This window comes from Nanorana parkeri, unplaced genomic scaffold (assembly GCF_000935625.1).
Source record: "Nanorana parkeri isolate BGI_ZX_2015 unplaced genomic scaffold, ASM93562v1 scaffold775, whole genome shotgun sequence".
NCBI lineage: Eukaryota > Metazoa > Chordata > Amphibia > Anura > Dicroglossidae > Nanorana > Nanorana parkeri.
Genome location: NW_017307043.1, coordinates 148672 through 166274, shown reverse-complemented (window position 1 = coordinate 166274; position 17603 = coordinate 148672). Strand labels below are relative to the sequence as shown.

The following is a 17603-nucleotide window of genomic DNA, read 5'->3' as shown; positions in this document are numbered from 1 at the left end:
CGCGGGCCGCAGGCCGATACATTCGCCGCCCTGCCGGAATCTGCCGCCCGAGGCAAACGCAGACACTAAACAGAACATAATCTCTAAAATGTGAATTCCCAGTACAACAGATAGGTCTAGTGTACCCTGGCTGTGCACAGATCTATTAAATAAACTATTTCCCAGGTCATAAACCTTGGAAAACAGATGTCTGCATGTGTTATATCTACTAATACAGGTGTTTTTTTAATCTTTTCCAAGCCAGTAATCTATTGAAAAAAGTATATGTGGGAAGATTATAATTAAATAACCTTCTATTAGCAGAGGCTTTGGGTTGGTGGCATTTATAGACACTCTAGTTTCTGCAAAAAGAAAACAATCAGTAGATTGCCCACCCAGTACTTTGTTTTTTTTCCAAGTTAGCGCCTAGAGAGCCATGTACATGCATATCCTTCTCTAGAGACTTCAAGCTTAAATTATTCTTTGCATTGACTGCCCTTTTCCAAAAAGCAAGTTAAATAAGGATTGTTGTTTGAAAAATGTGCATCAGAAAATATTTTTTGCACCTAGTAAGCAATCAAAAAAAGAAATGGCAACTGGAAGCTGATTGGTGTCTATAAGCGACACAACTTTTTTTTCTTAGGCCTCATGCACATTGATGTATTGCAGAGAAAAATGTAGTTGTAGTTTCATACAGCATAAAATACTGCTGCAGCTGTTGCAGTTTTCTGTCCATAGTGCGCACACAGTATAACCAGAGCAGTTGTGGCTCCCGGGCGCTGCAAATGCAAGCGTATGAAAATATGCCTGTATTTGATCTGCAATATGCCTGTGCTCATGAGACCATAGAAAAAATTAATCAGTCTTTATAGTTACCTGTGCATGTATGCTGTAATGCAACCAACATTGCATCATTGCATAGTATTATGCCATCAGTGAGTTGTTTTATTTCGTTTTTCATAAAGAGATGGGTGATTTTGATGGCAAGAAATCAGCTATGCAAGAAAATAAAATTCACAAACTCCATTCCTCTTTGCATGAATTTCCATTTTAATTGGAAAAGGGATTTTTTTTATTTTAAAGCATTTTTATTCCCTCTCACCCTCACAGAATCCCCCTCACTACAATTTCTTTTAGCTTTAAAGACGTGCCTTAAATCCTGCAGCCTTCTGGCTAATTCAGTTACCTCCTTCTACTTCTCGGATGACAGTTGTCAGTTCTTACTCCTGGAGAGAGATGTTTTGTCCAGGAGTACTGTGAGTACAGGCTGGCGTAATGATGTGTCCCAGGGGCATGTCCATGACAACCTGGACCCACAGGAAGTGCGTTGGATGACACTGGGTGTCATTCAGGCTGCAAAAGGGCCAGAGCTGGAAGACAGAAATGTGAGTCTGAGAGGTAGATCGGTGGACAATAGGTACTGTACGTATGGCAGAAAAAGCGTCTTTTATTTTTCAGAACTGCTGGAATACTGATTTCTATTTTTTTTAAGTGCAGTCGGGCTTATAATCCTAGTTGTTAATAAAACTGATTATGAAAATACAGTATGTTACTAAAATGTTATAAAGAAACAAAGAGAGTACTACAGCAATGGGTCACTTAATTTAAAGGTCATTTTCAAAGAAAGTACAGTATGGGTTTCCTAAAGGTGTACTATTGTATGCTGGTATTTGGAATGTAGAATAATGTTAATTAATATTCTTAAATAGTTTTAAATTGCTAGAATTTTTAAATTTTAGTCAAAACAGTAATCTGCAGTGCACAAAGGTTTTACATAAGGAGGCCATCTATTTTGATGGATATATAATAATTTTATAGTATAGCCTATAAACTATGATACTGTATATACATATACTGTATGCACACAGTTTGAAAAATTGGGAAGGAACACTACTGACTTTATTTAACAACACTGTGCAAAGAGTGCAGCAATACATAGCCACCAACCAGAATTAGTTTACCATAGTTAAAAAAATTAAAATTAATTTCTGATTGGTTGGTTTGAGCTGACACAACTATTTTGTATATATGTAAAACACAAACACCATTTCACAAAATAAATCCAATACAAGGTCTTCTTACCATAAGTTTTTTTTAGTCTATTCCTTTAAAAATGTTCTGCTTATATTTTTATATGCAGCCTCTACTAGAAAGTAAACAGGAAAAGATTGAATGATTGAGTAGTAAAGTGATGCATTATTGGTCGTTTAATGGCATTATCAATGAGAATACCTTCTTAAAACGCTGTATAGAAGCAACTTAACAGAAAAATGATTAACTTGTCACTAGGTTTTGAACCATTAATCTTACTGGGTGCAACAGACACTTCTCACTGTCATTTGATAATGTTGTCTGCTTTGCTCCATTGTCTTTGTCTGTCATACTCATTCATAGTAAAAGTCATGTTTATTAACTACATGAACTAAATGTATAGTTCACTGTCAGTATTGCAATCGTGTACTATGAATTATTAACATATTTACACGCTAAAATCATTATCTGTTTCTTATCAGGCCCATTGGAGGACGTGCTTAAAAGATTGGGTTTAAACCAAACATCTGTTTCCGGTGATGGTATTAACATAGAAGTTTTGCCCTATTTTTCAAGTTCTTCAGAGGAGGAAACAGACTGTGACAACACCACTGCCGTGCCGACTTCCCCATCTTTGAAATTTATTAATGGGAAGCAAGAAATTACTCCAGATCCAAAAGATTCAAAAGCAGAAGAGGTTAAAGGGGAACTAATTGAAAGTGTTACACCATCAGTGAGTGTATCAGTCACTCAGCTGAGTGAAGCTTCTGAAGGTGTACTGTCAACAGATAAACCAGACCTTACTGCTGCTGAATCAGAAGAACCTGAATCAAGTGGTGATCTACAAATACCAATTAAGGATCTGCCAACTACACAAGCATCTTTAGTGACTGAAAAGCCAACAACACAAGAGCCTGCTGCATCTTTTTTCAGTGCTGATCAATTGAAAAAAGACTTTCCTTTATTTACAATAGAATCGTCTGGTGATGTAGAATCTGAAATTACAGTAATTAGCAGTGCGGAGCCAACCACAAAATATATTGAGGTCTCCCAAGAGAGTGCAGCAACAGATTCTGCTGAATTAGTTTCAAGTCAAGTGGTAATCAAAACAGCTACCACAGATGCAAGTGGAATAGTAGTTGTACCAAGCACAGGTCCTTTAAAGCTTGTAGATCTATCAACTGCATTTTATATTCAGGAAGGTTCTGGTGAGCCAGAAACAGAGCCCATTATTAATATAACAGCTACTGTTCATGTGTTTCAAGAAAGCAAGGTACCTTCAACATTGACAACAGTGGAACTTGGAGCTATTGTGTCTACAGAGTCTCCTCAAGCAGAAGAATTACCTTCTCCATCTAGTCCATCCGTTTCTGAGATAGAGGGTACAGAAAGCAGTAGTATTTTTACCGAAGTAACTGAAAAAGATAGCTTGTACACAAAAGTACCAGAAAAACTGGAACAAGATGTGGTTGAGGGCTCAGGTGTAGATAATTTTGGTAAACTAATTTCTACTCTGATGGTATTTTCTACAAAAGCAACTGAACTGGTAATAGAATCTTCACAACGGGATGAATTAAGTTCCAAAGTAGAATTATCACCTGAAGTTTTTACAGAAAGCACTGTATCTGTTCAGGTAGCCGAAGAAAGTTCAGGTATGGAAGATGTCACTGAATATATAACAACCACACCATCTAATGATGGTGTGAAAGAGATCCAAACTGAGTCCATTGAGGCTGTTGTTATTGAACAGAAACTTACTGCCACATTAGAATCAACAACAATAATATACCCCAGCACCAAAGAAGAAAAAGATGCAACTGAACCAACCAGTGAAGAGATTGCATCAGAAGCTCTGACCCAAAAAATTATTACATTTGATCAAAGTTTTATTGATCGAGGTTCAGGTGATCTTGAAGATACTTTTACTGATTTATTTATTACAACCAGCATTCCACCATCACATATTAGTACTGACTTGCCTGACAAGGAAACAACAGAGAAAGAACGTAAAAGCGAGCCAAGCATTTCAACAGCAGTTTCACCACCTGCTTCAGTGTCTTCTGAACATACTTCACCATTACCAACTGAAAAAGACAAGTCATACTTTTTAATGGGGTCTGGAGAAGGGGAGGAGACCTCAGAAAGTCCAGAAGATATAGTAGTCTTTAGTACATCTGCAGCTAAACTCACCTCTCATTATCAAAACGCTTCCTCCTTACTGGAAACTTTAAGTCCCAGAGTCTTAAAAGAAAGCTTTTCAGTATCTACCTCTGAAAGCACTTCATTACCTATTCTAGAAGCGGGTACTGAATATGAGCCAGAAGTCACTTACAAGCCTTCTGAAAGTGAGTCATCTTCTCATTTGTATATAACCTCAGCTCCAGTTGCTGTAAAAGACACAAAGCCACCTTTGCATGATTCCACAGAAGAAATTTCCAGCACTGGTGAGCCTGAAGTTAGGAAAGTCACAACAATTCCCCCAATTTTGGATACCAGCAAAGCATTTTTTAGCACTGCTTTGCCATCTCTAGAGCAAGGTTCAGGTGAGGAAGGTGAAGCATCTACATTGTCAGATGTCAGCAGTTCAGAATCCCCTACTGACCAAAAATCTATATATATTACTACTATTTTGCCAGCTGTAGAAATAACAGACAGTGTAGAAGAAACAAAAACTGAATTGGAACCTGGTGTGGAAAGCCTTCCTCAAGAAAGTACAGACGAACCTGAAGCATCTAAACCTGAAATTATGGATGCAACGGAAACACCAATACCCTCCCTGAGCACAAAGAAACCAGTACCAAAAGTTACAACTCAAGATGCAATTGTTGATGACACATACTTAACAGGACAAGGCTCAGGTGATGAGGATGGGTTATTTACAACTGTTTCCACTGAAGTGGAACCCACTAGAATTGTTAGCACAATTTCTCCAGCTGAAGATTTAGTATTGAACTTAAAAACAGAAACAATTAAGGAAGAACTGAAAACCAGCACAATTCTCCCATTTATAGAAGAAGGCTCCGGAGATCAAGAAGAACTTTCTGCAACTTCTCCAGAAAAAGTTGTGGCAGCATCAGAAGTATACTTTACAACAGCTTCTTCGGAGAAGGAATCTCATGACAGGACAGTGTCCCAGACTAGTGAAATACAGATTGAGGAAGAAAAAAGCACCCCATCAGCATTTTTTGATCATGGCTCGGGAGACCAGGAAGACAAAGAACCATTATTCACCACTCCTGTTCCTAAAACTGAAGTCAAAGACATTGAAGAAATAGCCAGTTCACTAGCTACAAAATCTCCAGTAAGGATACAAACAGAAACAGTTGATGCAGTGGCTAAAACAGATGACATAACCACGGATCAATCAGCCATCATTTTGGAGACCAGCACTGTAGCTTTTCCTCAGAAACTCACTGTTAGCGAATCACTCTTTATTGAAGAGGGCTCAGGAGATCTGGTCACCATTTCTACTGTATCACTGCCAGCCATCAAATCTGAAGGAGGCGTAACACAAAAGGAAACCTTAACAGAAGAAACAGAAGCTACAAAGGCTCCTACAGCACTCACAGACAGCAGCAGTATACCATTTCATTCAGTGGATGTAACACCACAAAAAACAACAACATCCATCTTTGATTTGCCATCTTTGATTGAAGAGGGCTCAGGAGATCTGGTCACCATTTCTACTGTATCACTGCCAGCCATCAAATCTGAAGGAGGCATAACACAAAAGGAAACCTTAACAGAAGAAGCAGAAGCTACAAAGGCTCCTACAGCACTCACAGACATCAGCAGTATACCATTTCATTCAGTGGATGTAACACCACAAAAAACAACAACATCCACCTTTGATTTGCCATTGATTGATCAAGGTTCTGGAGAGGAAGACACAACATACATAGAGCCTTCCACCACAATTCCTGTTTTAGCACAGCAGGAAGAGCAGATTAGTACCATCCTGCCATCCACAGAAAAGGCTGAAACAGATAGTGAGCTGAAAATCTCAACCCAAATACCTGTAACACTGCAACCAGAAGTGAGTTTCATCTATAGTACATCTCAGCTACTGCCAGATAAAACAAAACCCTCCAGACAAGAAGTTTTGCAAACAAAGGTAGCAACAGATTCTCCAATAAGTGTTGAAGAGGAAATTGACTACATCTTCGGTACTGGTAAAACACCTAGTTTCGAAGTTATTGAAGAAAGCACTATTAGCAGCATCTGGGTGCAAGGAAATGATACCATTAGTGAAGTTGTTAGTTCTACATACATTGCTACAGAATTTTTCCTAGATGACAAATCAAGTAGAGGAATATCAGAGGAGCCAAAGTCAATAACCTCACAGGCAAGGCAGGAAATAAAGTCAACCCTTGCTACACCTGAAGAAGAAATTCTAACGACAGAAAAAGCATCAGAGGATGGATCTGGAGATATATTTGCTAGCATTGCCACTACAAGTGTAATAGAAGTGCACACTACTGAGCCTACTAGGGAAGAAGATAGAGCTGAACTTTTGACTGATGAGCATGCTACAGAAAGCAGTCAAACAGCAAGTGTAGATGCTATACTAACTACTCAATCAGCAGATATCTCACCAGCACCTCAAGAAGTTTCCACTGAGGACATCAAGGCAAGTCTTGAAGACAGAGACAGTACCCCTCTCACTGCTTCTACAAGCACCTCTCAAGTTGCAGATATTGATAAATCCATACAGCCTTCACTTATGTCAGAGAAGAAAGAAATTGTAGATCAATTTTCAGGAGAAAGTTCTGGAGCTGAAGCGCTTACCGATGAGCCATTAATTACTACAGTTACTCCTTTGGTTCCAGTTCAAACATATTTTGACTGCAGCACAGCTGCTCCAAAGACAAATCCACCATTGCTTCTAACTGAACTCTCAACCCCGCAACAAAGTGAAGTTTCCTTAGAAACAACCTCCAAAAGCTTTAAAGATGGAATATTTGTAGATATAACTGAAGATGTTTCTGACAAAATATCTGCAACTTCTGCAACTGAAGAGATACAGCCTTCAGATCTATTGGCTGGAGTAACACCTGTAATTCCTCTTAAAACTGAAGCAACTAGTACACCTTCATTGAAAAAGATTTTTTCAACACCTCTCAGTGAAATAGTTGATGGTTCAGGAGAGGGGTCCGGATTGCAAATATTTTCTGAGACCACCATAACATCTCAGCAGCCACAAACACAAGAAGATATTGTATCAGCTAGTAAACCCAGGGAAACTGTACCTAAATATGATGATGTGACCGAGAAAATAACTTTTGGTCAGTCCACAGAAACAGTGCCTATAACCGAGATTAGGGATTTAAGTGATCCAGTTGCCACTGATATAGCACTAACAGAACTGCCTGAAGCAGTAGGCACACCTGATGCAGTTAAAATCTTGGATATAGATGAGGCTAGTGTAGGCCAAGAAGCAATTGAACCAGAGATGTACCTTACATCAACTATTATTGTTGATTTGAAAGACAAAGATCCATTAAGTGAAGTTATTCTTCCTGATGAAGACTCCAGTACAGTTTTTATGCCAACAGATTCTATTCATTTGGATACAGCTACATTGCAACAAAAGTTTGTCACAAAGCAGCCTGATCTCCAATCATTATCAACTTCTCTTTCCAAAGACTCCACAGACATACCTGTAGCTGAGGTGTTTAGTACAAAATATTCACCTAAAGAAACAGGCCTCATTGTTGGCACATCAGCCCCGCCACCAATACTTGTAACACAAGATACAAATGAAATAGAGTATTCACCTGCAGATGCAATAAGTCCAAGTTATGAGGATATTACATCTTTAATAGTAGAACAAACCAAGCAGGAAAGTGCTGTGGAGAGCACAGAAGAACCCAGAGCTCCTGTAACTGTGATTCTGGTCAACGGTGCATCTGACTATACAGGAAAAATTATTCCAAGTACTTTACCTTCTTCTGGCTCTGAGACTTATCATGCTTCAGGACAGGAAGCTAGTGCTGACATTACTGCTACATACAAACCAACGGGCATTGAGCCATCTGATGAAACAGACAGCCCACAGGACCTCACTGATAAAGACATATCTGTTACAGAACAAATTCCATTTAGAACAGAAGATATTAGATCTGGTTTCTCTACTCTACAGCCTGCTGCTACAGAAGAAGTGGCTTTAGACATATCTGAGATCTTTGAACCCACACATGACACTGAGACAGAACTTGGTGACACTGCTACACGGGCACCTGCACTGCTTACTTCTTCTGACGAAACCCCAAGTGTGGATGAACCACTGGTTGAAACAGATGCTGAGCCGGATAAAGAGCATGGCAAAACTCAACCTGTTGTAATTATACAAGTGGAATCAACTGATTCCTCCTATGCTGCTGAACTGACAACAGAGAGCGAAGAAGAAAAGTATGCAAGGGGCATAACACCACTGCCAGATGTCGATATCCAGATCTCAACTAGTAATAACGTTGATGGAACTGGGCTGCAGATAACAAGTAAGGCACATTGTGTGTGTGTATATGTGTGTGTGTGTGTGTGTGTGTGTGTATATGTGTATGCATATATGTGTGCATATATGTTCATCATTCATATACCATATTCATGTGACTCTTTAACCCTAGTATAATTTATTATACTGTTATATTTACTGCACAGTAGTTATTGACCTATACAGTTCAATCTCCTTGTTTATATAGTACTACTAATAACATGTCACAGTTGATGTTATTCATTTCTACTCATGACATCATATGTATGTGCCTTTGCAATGTTTTATCACAAGCTCTCTTGGGCACAGACACACATCGAACACACCACTGAAATACATTTCAGACTTGGTTTAAAGGACTGACATTTGATTTTACAAACATTCATGGGACCATTGCACAATTCTACATCTGTTTGTAATATCGTCTGCCATAGGTCCCACACCATACTTATATATTAGGTTTCAATGCAACTACGTTGCGATACACAAATTCTAGTAGTTAATGTTGAAATATAAATTATAAATTGGTCATTCTTATAATCATTCATTCATGATTTGTGACTATTTTCCTGTAAGGGGCCTCATTACTTTATAGACTCCCCTCAGATCTGGGATATGTAATGCTTGCATCTCTGTAATTTAAATGACTTATATTTCTGGGATTAAAGAGGACAGACATTTTGGGCTGCACCTGGCCACCAGAAGAAAATGGAGCAATAACATAAAAGGAGAAATTATTTTCTAAGAGTATTTCCATTTTTTGGCATAGGAACAATTAGCCATTGGTATTCTTTATTGTAAGTATTTTGGTGAATGAGTTTGTTGTATGTATTGGTTTAACTGCAGCTGCCTCCCAATATTTTTTAACGTATTTCTGAGGAACATTTCCTTTTTTTTTTAATTTCAGCTCAAGACCCATGTAAGGTAAATCCATGCCAGCAGGGTGGAACATGTTATGCTCGTGGTGCTTCTTCATATGTGTGCACTTGTATGCCTGGTTTCAGTGGAGAACTTTGTGAAATTGGTAGGTTGGAGGACACATATTTACCTATTCAATCAGAGAAAATAAGTAAAGAAATAAGATGTTTAATATAAAGTAACTCACGGCAACTAATACAATTTGGTTAAAAATCAGCCAGTCAGTTTGGTTAAAAAATATTGTGATTAGGATTGAGGATTAAGCGAATTATGTTTGCCAGGAGTTACTGCTCTTTGTGCTACTAAAATGAATAATCCTAACATGCTTAGTTCTGGAAATTATAAGTTTTTTAAATTTTATGGTTGTAAATTTAATCTGAACTCTTCTTTTATGCAGATATTGATGAATGTCAGTCAAATCCATGCCGGAATGGAGCTGCGTGTGTTGACGGCATAAACTCATTCATGTGTATTTGCCTTCCTAGCTACAGTGGAGCTCTTTGTGAACAAGGTAAGTTACAAATTAATTAAATGCTTATTACTATACTTAAAACAAACCTGTCACAAACATGGGCGATTCAAACTGAGTATATAAAGTAAAAATGTATAAGCCAAAGTTTCTTGTGATAGCCAATCTTTACTTCCCCCCTCCAGCTTCCCGAGCCTCCCTGTCAATCAGGAAAACTGCCCATTGCATTAGTAGACCAATAGTAACAAATAAGGAGTCTTTGCATGGGAGAGGGGAGCTACAAAGCTCCACACTTTATGTAAAATATTTTGATATGTCTTCAGCTGCCTTCATTTATGGACCTACTGATTATTTGGGCGTCTGGTTTTCAATAAATGTGATTTCTTCTTATGTGTTTTTGTCAGATGACTAATTTCAATGCCCAGGTTACATGATCCAATTGGTACTGACAATTTGTTTGCAACATGCAGGTGTGGAATGCATTCATCAGATGCAGTTGCGCATCATTGGTTATAAAGACACAGACACTGCAGTGCTGAAAGTTGCTCACTAGAGGAAAGAGAACAAATATGTTATTATATTATTTGTTCTATTCCCTATTATAAAATCAAACAACAACAAAGGTGCCAGCCAACAGGACCATCATATAATAGTGAGATCATTATACCCTTATTGGTGTGGTGATGGTGGGATCCCTTTTCCTGGGTTGTCAATCCTTTTAGATGACTTTATTTAATCTTTCTACACTTCACCTACTGTCTTTACTCATCATAGTGCTTTGCTTCTCAGGTAAAGGTCATTATTTTCACTGGGGCGGCATACGGCACAGCTCTGCTGTGCTCTCTTTATACAATGCATGTAAACCCACGTGGTAGCTTTCTAACTTCTCCCAGGTCCATGGAATTCTTTTCTCCATGTCTATGACCCATGATCAATGTGCCCCATAATGCGGACACATTGATTTGTGTATGATGTAAATGGATTACATCATATCTGTTTACATCCGACTCCCCATAGGCTGGCATGGGGCCAGTCATTTCAGTTGTTTCCTGTATCGCAAGATGAAGAAAAAACTGTACTGCTGTGATCAGAAGAGGATCTGTGCACAGATCCTCTCCTGATCAGTCTGTGTGAAAGGGGCATACGTAAGCATTTTAAATACGTAATTTTAAGTTTTAAAATGAAACTTCATAGTTCACCAAAACCACTTAATTTTGGCCACACGAGGTGGCCTTATGTAGGTAGGTTCCATGTTTAACTGTGAAAAGGAGAAATGAACAGTTCAGAACTACTGACCTTCTTCAATTCCCTGTAGGCTTCCCATTCTTTACAATGATGGAGCATTAAATATCAGGATTACACCCAAAACTTTCTGACAGAGCTTTGGATGAAAATGCCATGTTACTAAATTGGTGTAAAAAAATTATTATCGATTACATTTTTTCTCCCAGGGCACCTTATGTGTGTAGAATAAAATAACAAAAATATAGTGGAAGCTGAAATGTACTCACTATCCCAGGTCAGACAGTGAAGCAAGATGGCAAATAGCGACAGGGATGCTTCCGTAACTGGTTAAAAGCTTCCTTTTTTATCAGTCAGTAACAGACTTTTGGTTTCTTGTCTCTGGATTTCATTTTTCCCTTTGCTGAGGGCTCTGCAGTGGTTTGGGAACTGAAAAAAGAATCCCCGGCCAAATTTCCATTCTGCCAGACAAAATAAAACTGTATTAGCAATGTAGACACACTCGTCTGGCAGGAGACTACGTTTTGCCGCGTCAGTCCTAAATTCATTGGATTTAAAGAACTGCCAAGCAGATTGATCATGTACCACATTGTACCACAGGATGGGTGTGGGTTAATGCTCAGATTACTTTTTACTACTTGCAGTTTGTCAAACTCTACATTTTACTTACAACAATATGTGCTTTGAGGTTCTAAAATGCGCTCACACCTATAAAATTCTCCAGGGATCTAATAGGTAAAGCATTGAACAGCTTCTTGTATTTACGCACATTTAAAAGTTTCCTTTACGCTGATTGTGACTATGAATTCTAGTCATGTCGCAATTATTTAAATACTGAAAAAGAAATGTATAAAAACAAATAACTAGAGCATGGCGCAAACAGGACTGTTACCCATACAGCCATTTCTTTGTTTCTTTCTTATAAGCCAATTAAAGTCACAGAAAGAGATAATCATGACTTTGTACTAACAAACTCCATTTACACTTCTTACTGTCACTTTACTGTTATATCAGGGTGTCTAAATCTGACAATGCAGTCCAAAAGCCACCAGTGTTAGACCTAGTGCCCTATGTAATCATCTTTTAGTAACAGACTAAGTCAAACACACTCCCTTCCCTTCTCTGCAATTCAAGTCTGTGAGAGGACATTTGTGGTGAGGGGTGTGGCTGTTTCTCAGCTCTGCCAACACAGGGCACTGCAATGTGAATACAAGAAGCTGCATTTTCATTGAGAAAAAATCGTATTTTAAGGCATGCCAAGAATATAAAAACAGTCACAAACAGGGGCATCCCAAGGCTGGGTGACACCAGGAGCGGAGACCAGGTGACACCCCTCCGTGACATCATCGTGCACGTGTGGTCGTCTTATCGACGCCTGCGGGCGGCCATCTTGGTGATGGACGCCGGCAGAGAGAGGGGGGGATGTTCACATGGCGGGATGAGGTATGCCGCCGGGTCCCCTCCTCTATCCTGACACTGTCGGGCTCTCAGTCGGTGACCGTGTCCCCGACTTTTCATAGGGGAAGACACCAAAATGACTGTCAGTCATTTTGGTGTCACCCCTTCAATGGAACAAACAGCAAAATGTTTTTCCCGCACACTCACAAGCCAACATGAAAAAAAACTTGTCGCACCGCTAAGGTCAGGGCCGTCTTTAATACTGATTGGCCCCCGGGCAAACATTATCTTAGGCCCCCATTCCTACCTATCCCGACCCCCTAACCACCCCCACCATGCAATTTCGCCCATGCATACGCAGGAGCGGAGCAACACTATGCAATACCGATCGCACAGTAAACAGAAGAGTGGCGCAGGTGTATCTTTTCCGGACTCAAGGGCGGGGCCGGTGCAAGGATTATTATGGTGAAGGTGAAGGTGCATTATTCACCCCCTCTCTCCCATCCCCCCCTCCCGGAGCCCACAGGTGACTGTCTATGCAGCCTTACTAAGGTTTATTGTCCCCCTATCATATGTACATGGAAAGCATGTAGTGACCCCTCTCTCTGGACGTTGTGTTCCCTAATACACACATGCAGCAGCCAGTACAGACACTCAGGGCCTCCCCATCAGACACCCCCTGTTCATGCTGCCCTGATTCAGGCTGTAGTCCCCTCACCTGGCAGGCTCCCTATCCCTTATCCAGGTGCAAAAGCCACCTTTGGCAGCTGCCCTTTGGGCCCCATAACAATGACTGGGCCCTGGGCAGCTGCCCCTTTTGCCCTGTGTTAAAGACGGCCCTGGCTAAGGTTGAAAACAGAGGTTTACATACACGTCTTCTGCAAAAAATGTGAAAGCCGCACAGCCGTTTTGTTTTGCTTGACCCCTCCAATGGTGGCACACAGGTGTGGGACGAAACTCCCTTGTGGTCACAATTAGTTTTGTGCAGAGGAACAGGACTATAAAGAAATTAAAAGGAAATTGAAACAGAGTTTCTGGTTGGTTGTCTTGAAAAACAGCTGCAATTCTTTGCACAGGTTTTTGTAAATGAGTCTGGTGGTTAAAGGTGCTTAATAATTAATCGCAAAGATAAATGATCTTTTATTTATTTTACTGCAGTCAGGCTATTAAAAGCATGTGTGAGATAGACTACTCATCACTGTTCTTCACACAAAGGTATGATTAATCAACCCTGGCACAATGATGCAGCACTGAGTAAATTGACGGTGCTATATATATACAAGTTGTAATAATAATTAATAATAATAATGGAGTATAGGGCTGTTAAGGGGCTTACACGCACTGGGGAATGTTTGCTAGCTGTTTAACAAGCTCTCTCCACTATGGCACACCTGCCTAACTGCCCAAATCCTTCTTGGGGGTAGCAAGAAGAGTTAGCTGGAGCCTTAGATAAATTACCTATGATCAATTAGTACACTGGTGTTACCTAACTACAGTTGGTGGTAACTCATAGACATACAATCTTTTCTTGATCTTACATAGTTACATAGTTACATAGTATTTGATGTTGAATAAAGACATAAGTCCATCAAGTCCAACTTATTATGACTATTATTTCCTGATCTGACTATTATTATCCTAATACTGTGCCATTCAATTTGTGTCCATGTGTAGCCTTATAACCAAAAACAAATCAGGAATTAGCCCTTATTTTCTAACTTGCAGTGTGATTGGTAGCACCTCTACTGTTTTTTGTTGCAGCGTTCATAAATAAATATCTGGGTTATTAGATTAAACACATTTTGTATCTATAGATTTTTTTTAGCAATTATTTACCTGCAATACGTGTGGCCTTTTATTTTTGTATAGTCTAGGAAAAGGGTTTAATCTCCTGTCAGGTTTTTATTGCTTAGAGTCTCTATACGTTTTGTTCCAATGTAAACACATTGGGGGGGATTTACAAATCTTAACTGAACAAACTGAAGAGAGAAGCTGATTGGTTGTCATGCACAGCTGCTCCAGTGCCTTTTTCATATACAGCACTTGAACCTTGTTTTAGCATATATTCAATTCTGTGCATAGTTGCAGAATTTTTCACACAATACCATCTGACCATCCTGAGACAGATGGGAGCTGTGCTTGCTAATTTATATGCTATCATAGCATAACTGTACTGCTTAGGCTATCAATTTTCAATGAAACAAAGAATACTTTTATACAACATTCTATCTTCCAGTAAACAGTGTTTTATGGTGTAATGCTTGCTTGCAAATTGTGTAGCATGTACTAGTTGTCATGTTAAAATAGATTATGGCTGTTGACAAGTCTTTTGACAAGGTGGAAGTGAGATATTATATAAACCAGGTAGCTGGCACACTAACTGATATCTAGTTCCTAAATTAGAATTAACTTGTGTATGCTTAGAATGCAGCAATGAATCATACACACTTTGTGAGTCCGCTACGCTTGGAGATGCAATAAACATTAAAGCGTAGCCTTGTCAAAATTTATGGCCAGTCGTCATGTGTTACAGTACTGTATTTTGACAAATTAACAGATACATTATGATTCAAAGGCATCCACTAACACTGTTACTAAAAATTATGTTCTACTATATGCCAAATAACCAATCCATTGCTGTTTAACAATGTTTGCTTCAAAGGGTAATATCTTGTTATCATTTTTTTTTGTGCTAAAACAGACACAGAAATCTGTGACTATGGATGGCACAAATTCCAAGGGCAGTGCTATAAATACTTTGCCCACCGACGCACCTGGGATGCAGCTGAGAGAGAATGTCGCGTGCAAGGAGGTCACCTGACCAGCATTTTGTCACAGGAAGAACAGCACTTTGTGAACCGTGAGTGCTACTTTAAAACTTTGTATAATGCTTGATCATTTTCTTTATCATGCTTTATTTAATTCTCATTATATCTTATGCTTCCTCTAAAAGGCCTGGGTCATGATTATCAGTGGATTGGCCTGAACGATAAGATGTTTGAGAATGATTTCCGCTGGACTGATGGAAGCACATTGGTAAGCCAGCTATATTGATAGTATATTTTGCTTTTTTTCTGAACCCATGGCAATATGATTTATAGGCATAGTTTGAACCTAAGGTGAACCTGTGGCCAGGCTATGGACATCAAACTAATTACTTGGTTAACAAGCATTAAAGTACCTCTCAAACAAAGTGCTCCCTGATTCCAAACAATGCAAGCACTGAGCAGTAAATCAATCTGGAATATCTACAGCCTCAGCGACTTGCATTCAAGTCACAGTGTCAGCCTGACCTGCTAACCTCAATCTTTACCCTACCCATTTATGAAACTGCTGCCTTTTCATGTCAATCTTTTTATAATCTTGTGCAATCTCCCTAACAGACTGTGGAATGTAAGCCTTACCTATCATGGTAACTGATCTTTTTGAAGCTGGCCGTACACTTTGCAGGATTCCCTCATCCACTGTAAACAGCATCAGTGAGGGAATTTCTCCTCCTGGGCTATTGTATTCAGCAGTCCCTGTTCCAGAGACTGCTGAATACCCAAAAAGAGCATGCATCTGACTGGATGCAGGCACTCTTTGCCTGGGAACGTTCAGACTTGCTTCAAGAAAAGTCAATTAAAAAAATCTGGCTCATCTGGAAAAATCCATGATGGTGGCACTGTAACAGTCCCATGAGTCTTCAGAGAAAAAACATTCAGAGCAGTCCAATACTATTTTCAAAGTACTTATGCCCAATCATTACCATTGGGTCAAGAACTGGCATTTCCTTGGTCTTGGACAGGTTTGCTTTAAGCTGCCTTGGATGGCAGAACCGAGGCTTGCTGAATAATGGTGTCTGACCACAAGGTGATTATGGATGGTATGTCCATTTATGGGTTGCTGTGGAAAGCCCCAAGTAATATAAAAGATGATGCAATTATCATGGCCAGTGTTTAGACTGTTAAAAACAGTAATAAGTATTTATTTCCTATGCTCCTCAGCTCAATCTAATGGTCATAGCTAAACTAAGTAAAAATTACATTTCCATAATGGGTTATTAAACCCTTCTTGTTTTTTGCATATAGCTACTGATAGGAAGCCATAGATATATGCAAAACGATAAAAAAAAACAAAAAACTCAAAGGTGTAATAATTACCTGTGTCTCCGCCACATGCTCCCGTCCGAGCATGCGCACTTCAGATGTTCGGCCGGGAGATGAGGAGAGACACAAGGTAAGTCTATGGAGCAGCGTGCACCCGCACAGACTCCATGGGACATCAGAGGAGAGTAGGATAGAGGAGTCAGCGCTGGATCAGGGACCCGCACTAGCGCTGGAGGGACATCTAAAAACTACAGGAAAGAAGAAAATGATCGGATTAAGAGGCATCCTTTAAGTTAAGTCCTTACATTAGCAGTGTGGGGAGAGGGAACTTTTGCCCTTAATGTCACTTTAATCTGGCACTTTTATATTGGTCCATCTCTTTAGCTATTTATCAGTCAACGTCTTTCCTTCCGAGACACAATGATTTTTACCAGTGAATACAAGTGTTGGAATAATAGGCAGTGTCCCAGCTGAAGAGTCTCAGACAGGCTGCCATAAAATTGTTCAGTGAGATCACTTAATCTCCAGCGAGGCTGTAGGCTTTGCCAAGCCAAGTGCCATTTTTCCATGAACAGCAGATCCCAGCATTTACTTATACATAACTTTTACAGAACGTAGAGTATGTTGTGCCAGGGTACACTATCTGGCAGATGTAAAGGCATTGCAACATCTGAACTGCTCTTCACAGCTCAGCATTTCCCTATGCACTACACAGATGATGATTGCTATTTTGTCAGACTCACTTAGAAACCGGGATCTAGATATTTGGAAATGACCCAGAGTTGAGGTTTGGAAAAAGTTCAACTTAATTACTTGCTTAGCTAAAGCTAAAGTTACTGAACATCACTACAGAACAGAAGATTCTTTTCAGCAGCAAAGATACCTAAAATGATGGCTAAGGACATTAGAAGGCGCAATAACATTCCTATTGTTATAGAATTAATTAATACTTGATCATTGATATATATATATATATATATATATA

General features: G+C 39.4%; 1 protein-coding gene and 1 long non-coding RNA gene across 2 annotated transcripts in view; one reads left to right on the top strand and one right to left on the bottom strand.

Annotated features, from left to right (window-relative positions):
• Nucleotides 1-8393, bottom strand: part of LOC108793711 — a 19014-nt gene extending 10621 nt beyond the window's left edge. Inside the window, exons 1-2 of the long non-coding RNA XR_001941658.1 lie at nt 8308-8393; nt 5965-5968 (exon numbers count right to left, since the gene is read on the bottom strand). This is a non-coding gene — a long non-coding RNA (uncharacterized LOC108793711). The remainder of the gene's footprint in view (nt 1-5964; nt 5969-8307) is intronic.
• The window catches only part of VCAN (versican), a 95741-nt gene that overhangs the window by 61508 nt on the left and 16630 nt on the right, over nt 1-17603 (top strand). The window contains exons 7-10 of the mRNA XM_018564733.1: nt 9411-9527; nt 9819-9932; nt 15232-15390; nt 15484-15566. Of these exons, the coding sequence (XP_018420235.1) occupies nt 9411-9527; nt 9819-9932; nt 15232-15390; nt 15484-15566 (473 nt within the window). The remainder of the gene's footprint in view (nt 1-9410; nt 9528-9818; nt 9933-15231; nt 15391-15483; nt 15567-17603) is intronic.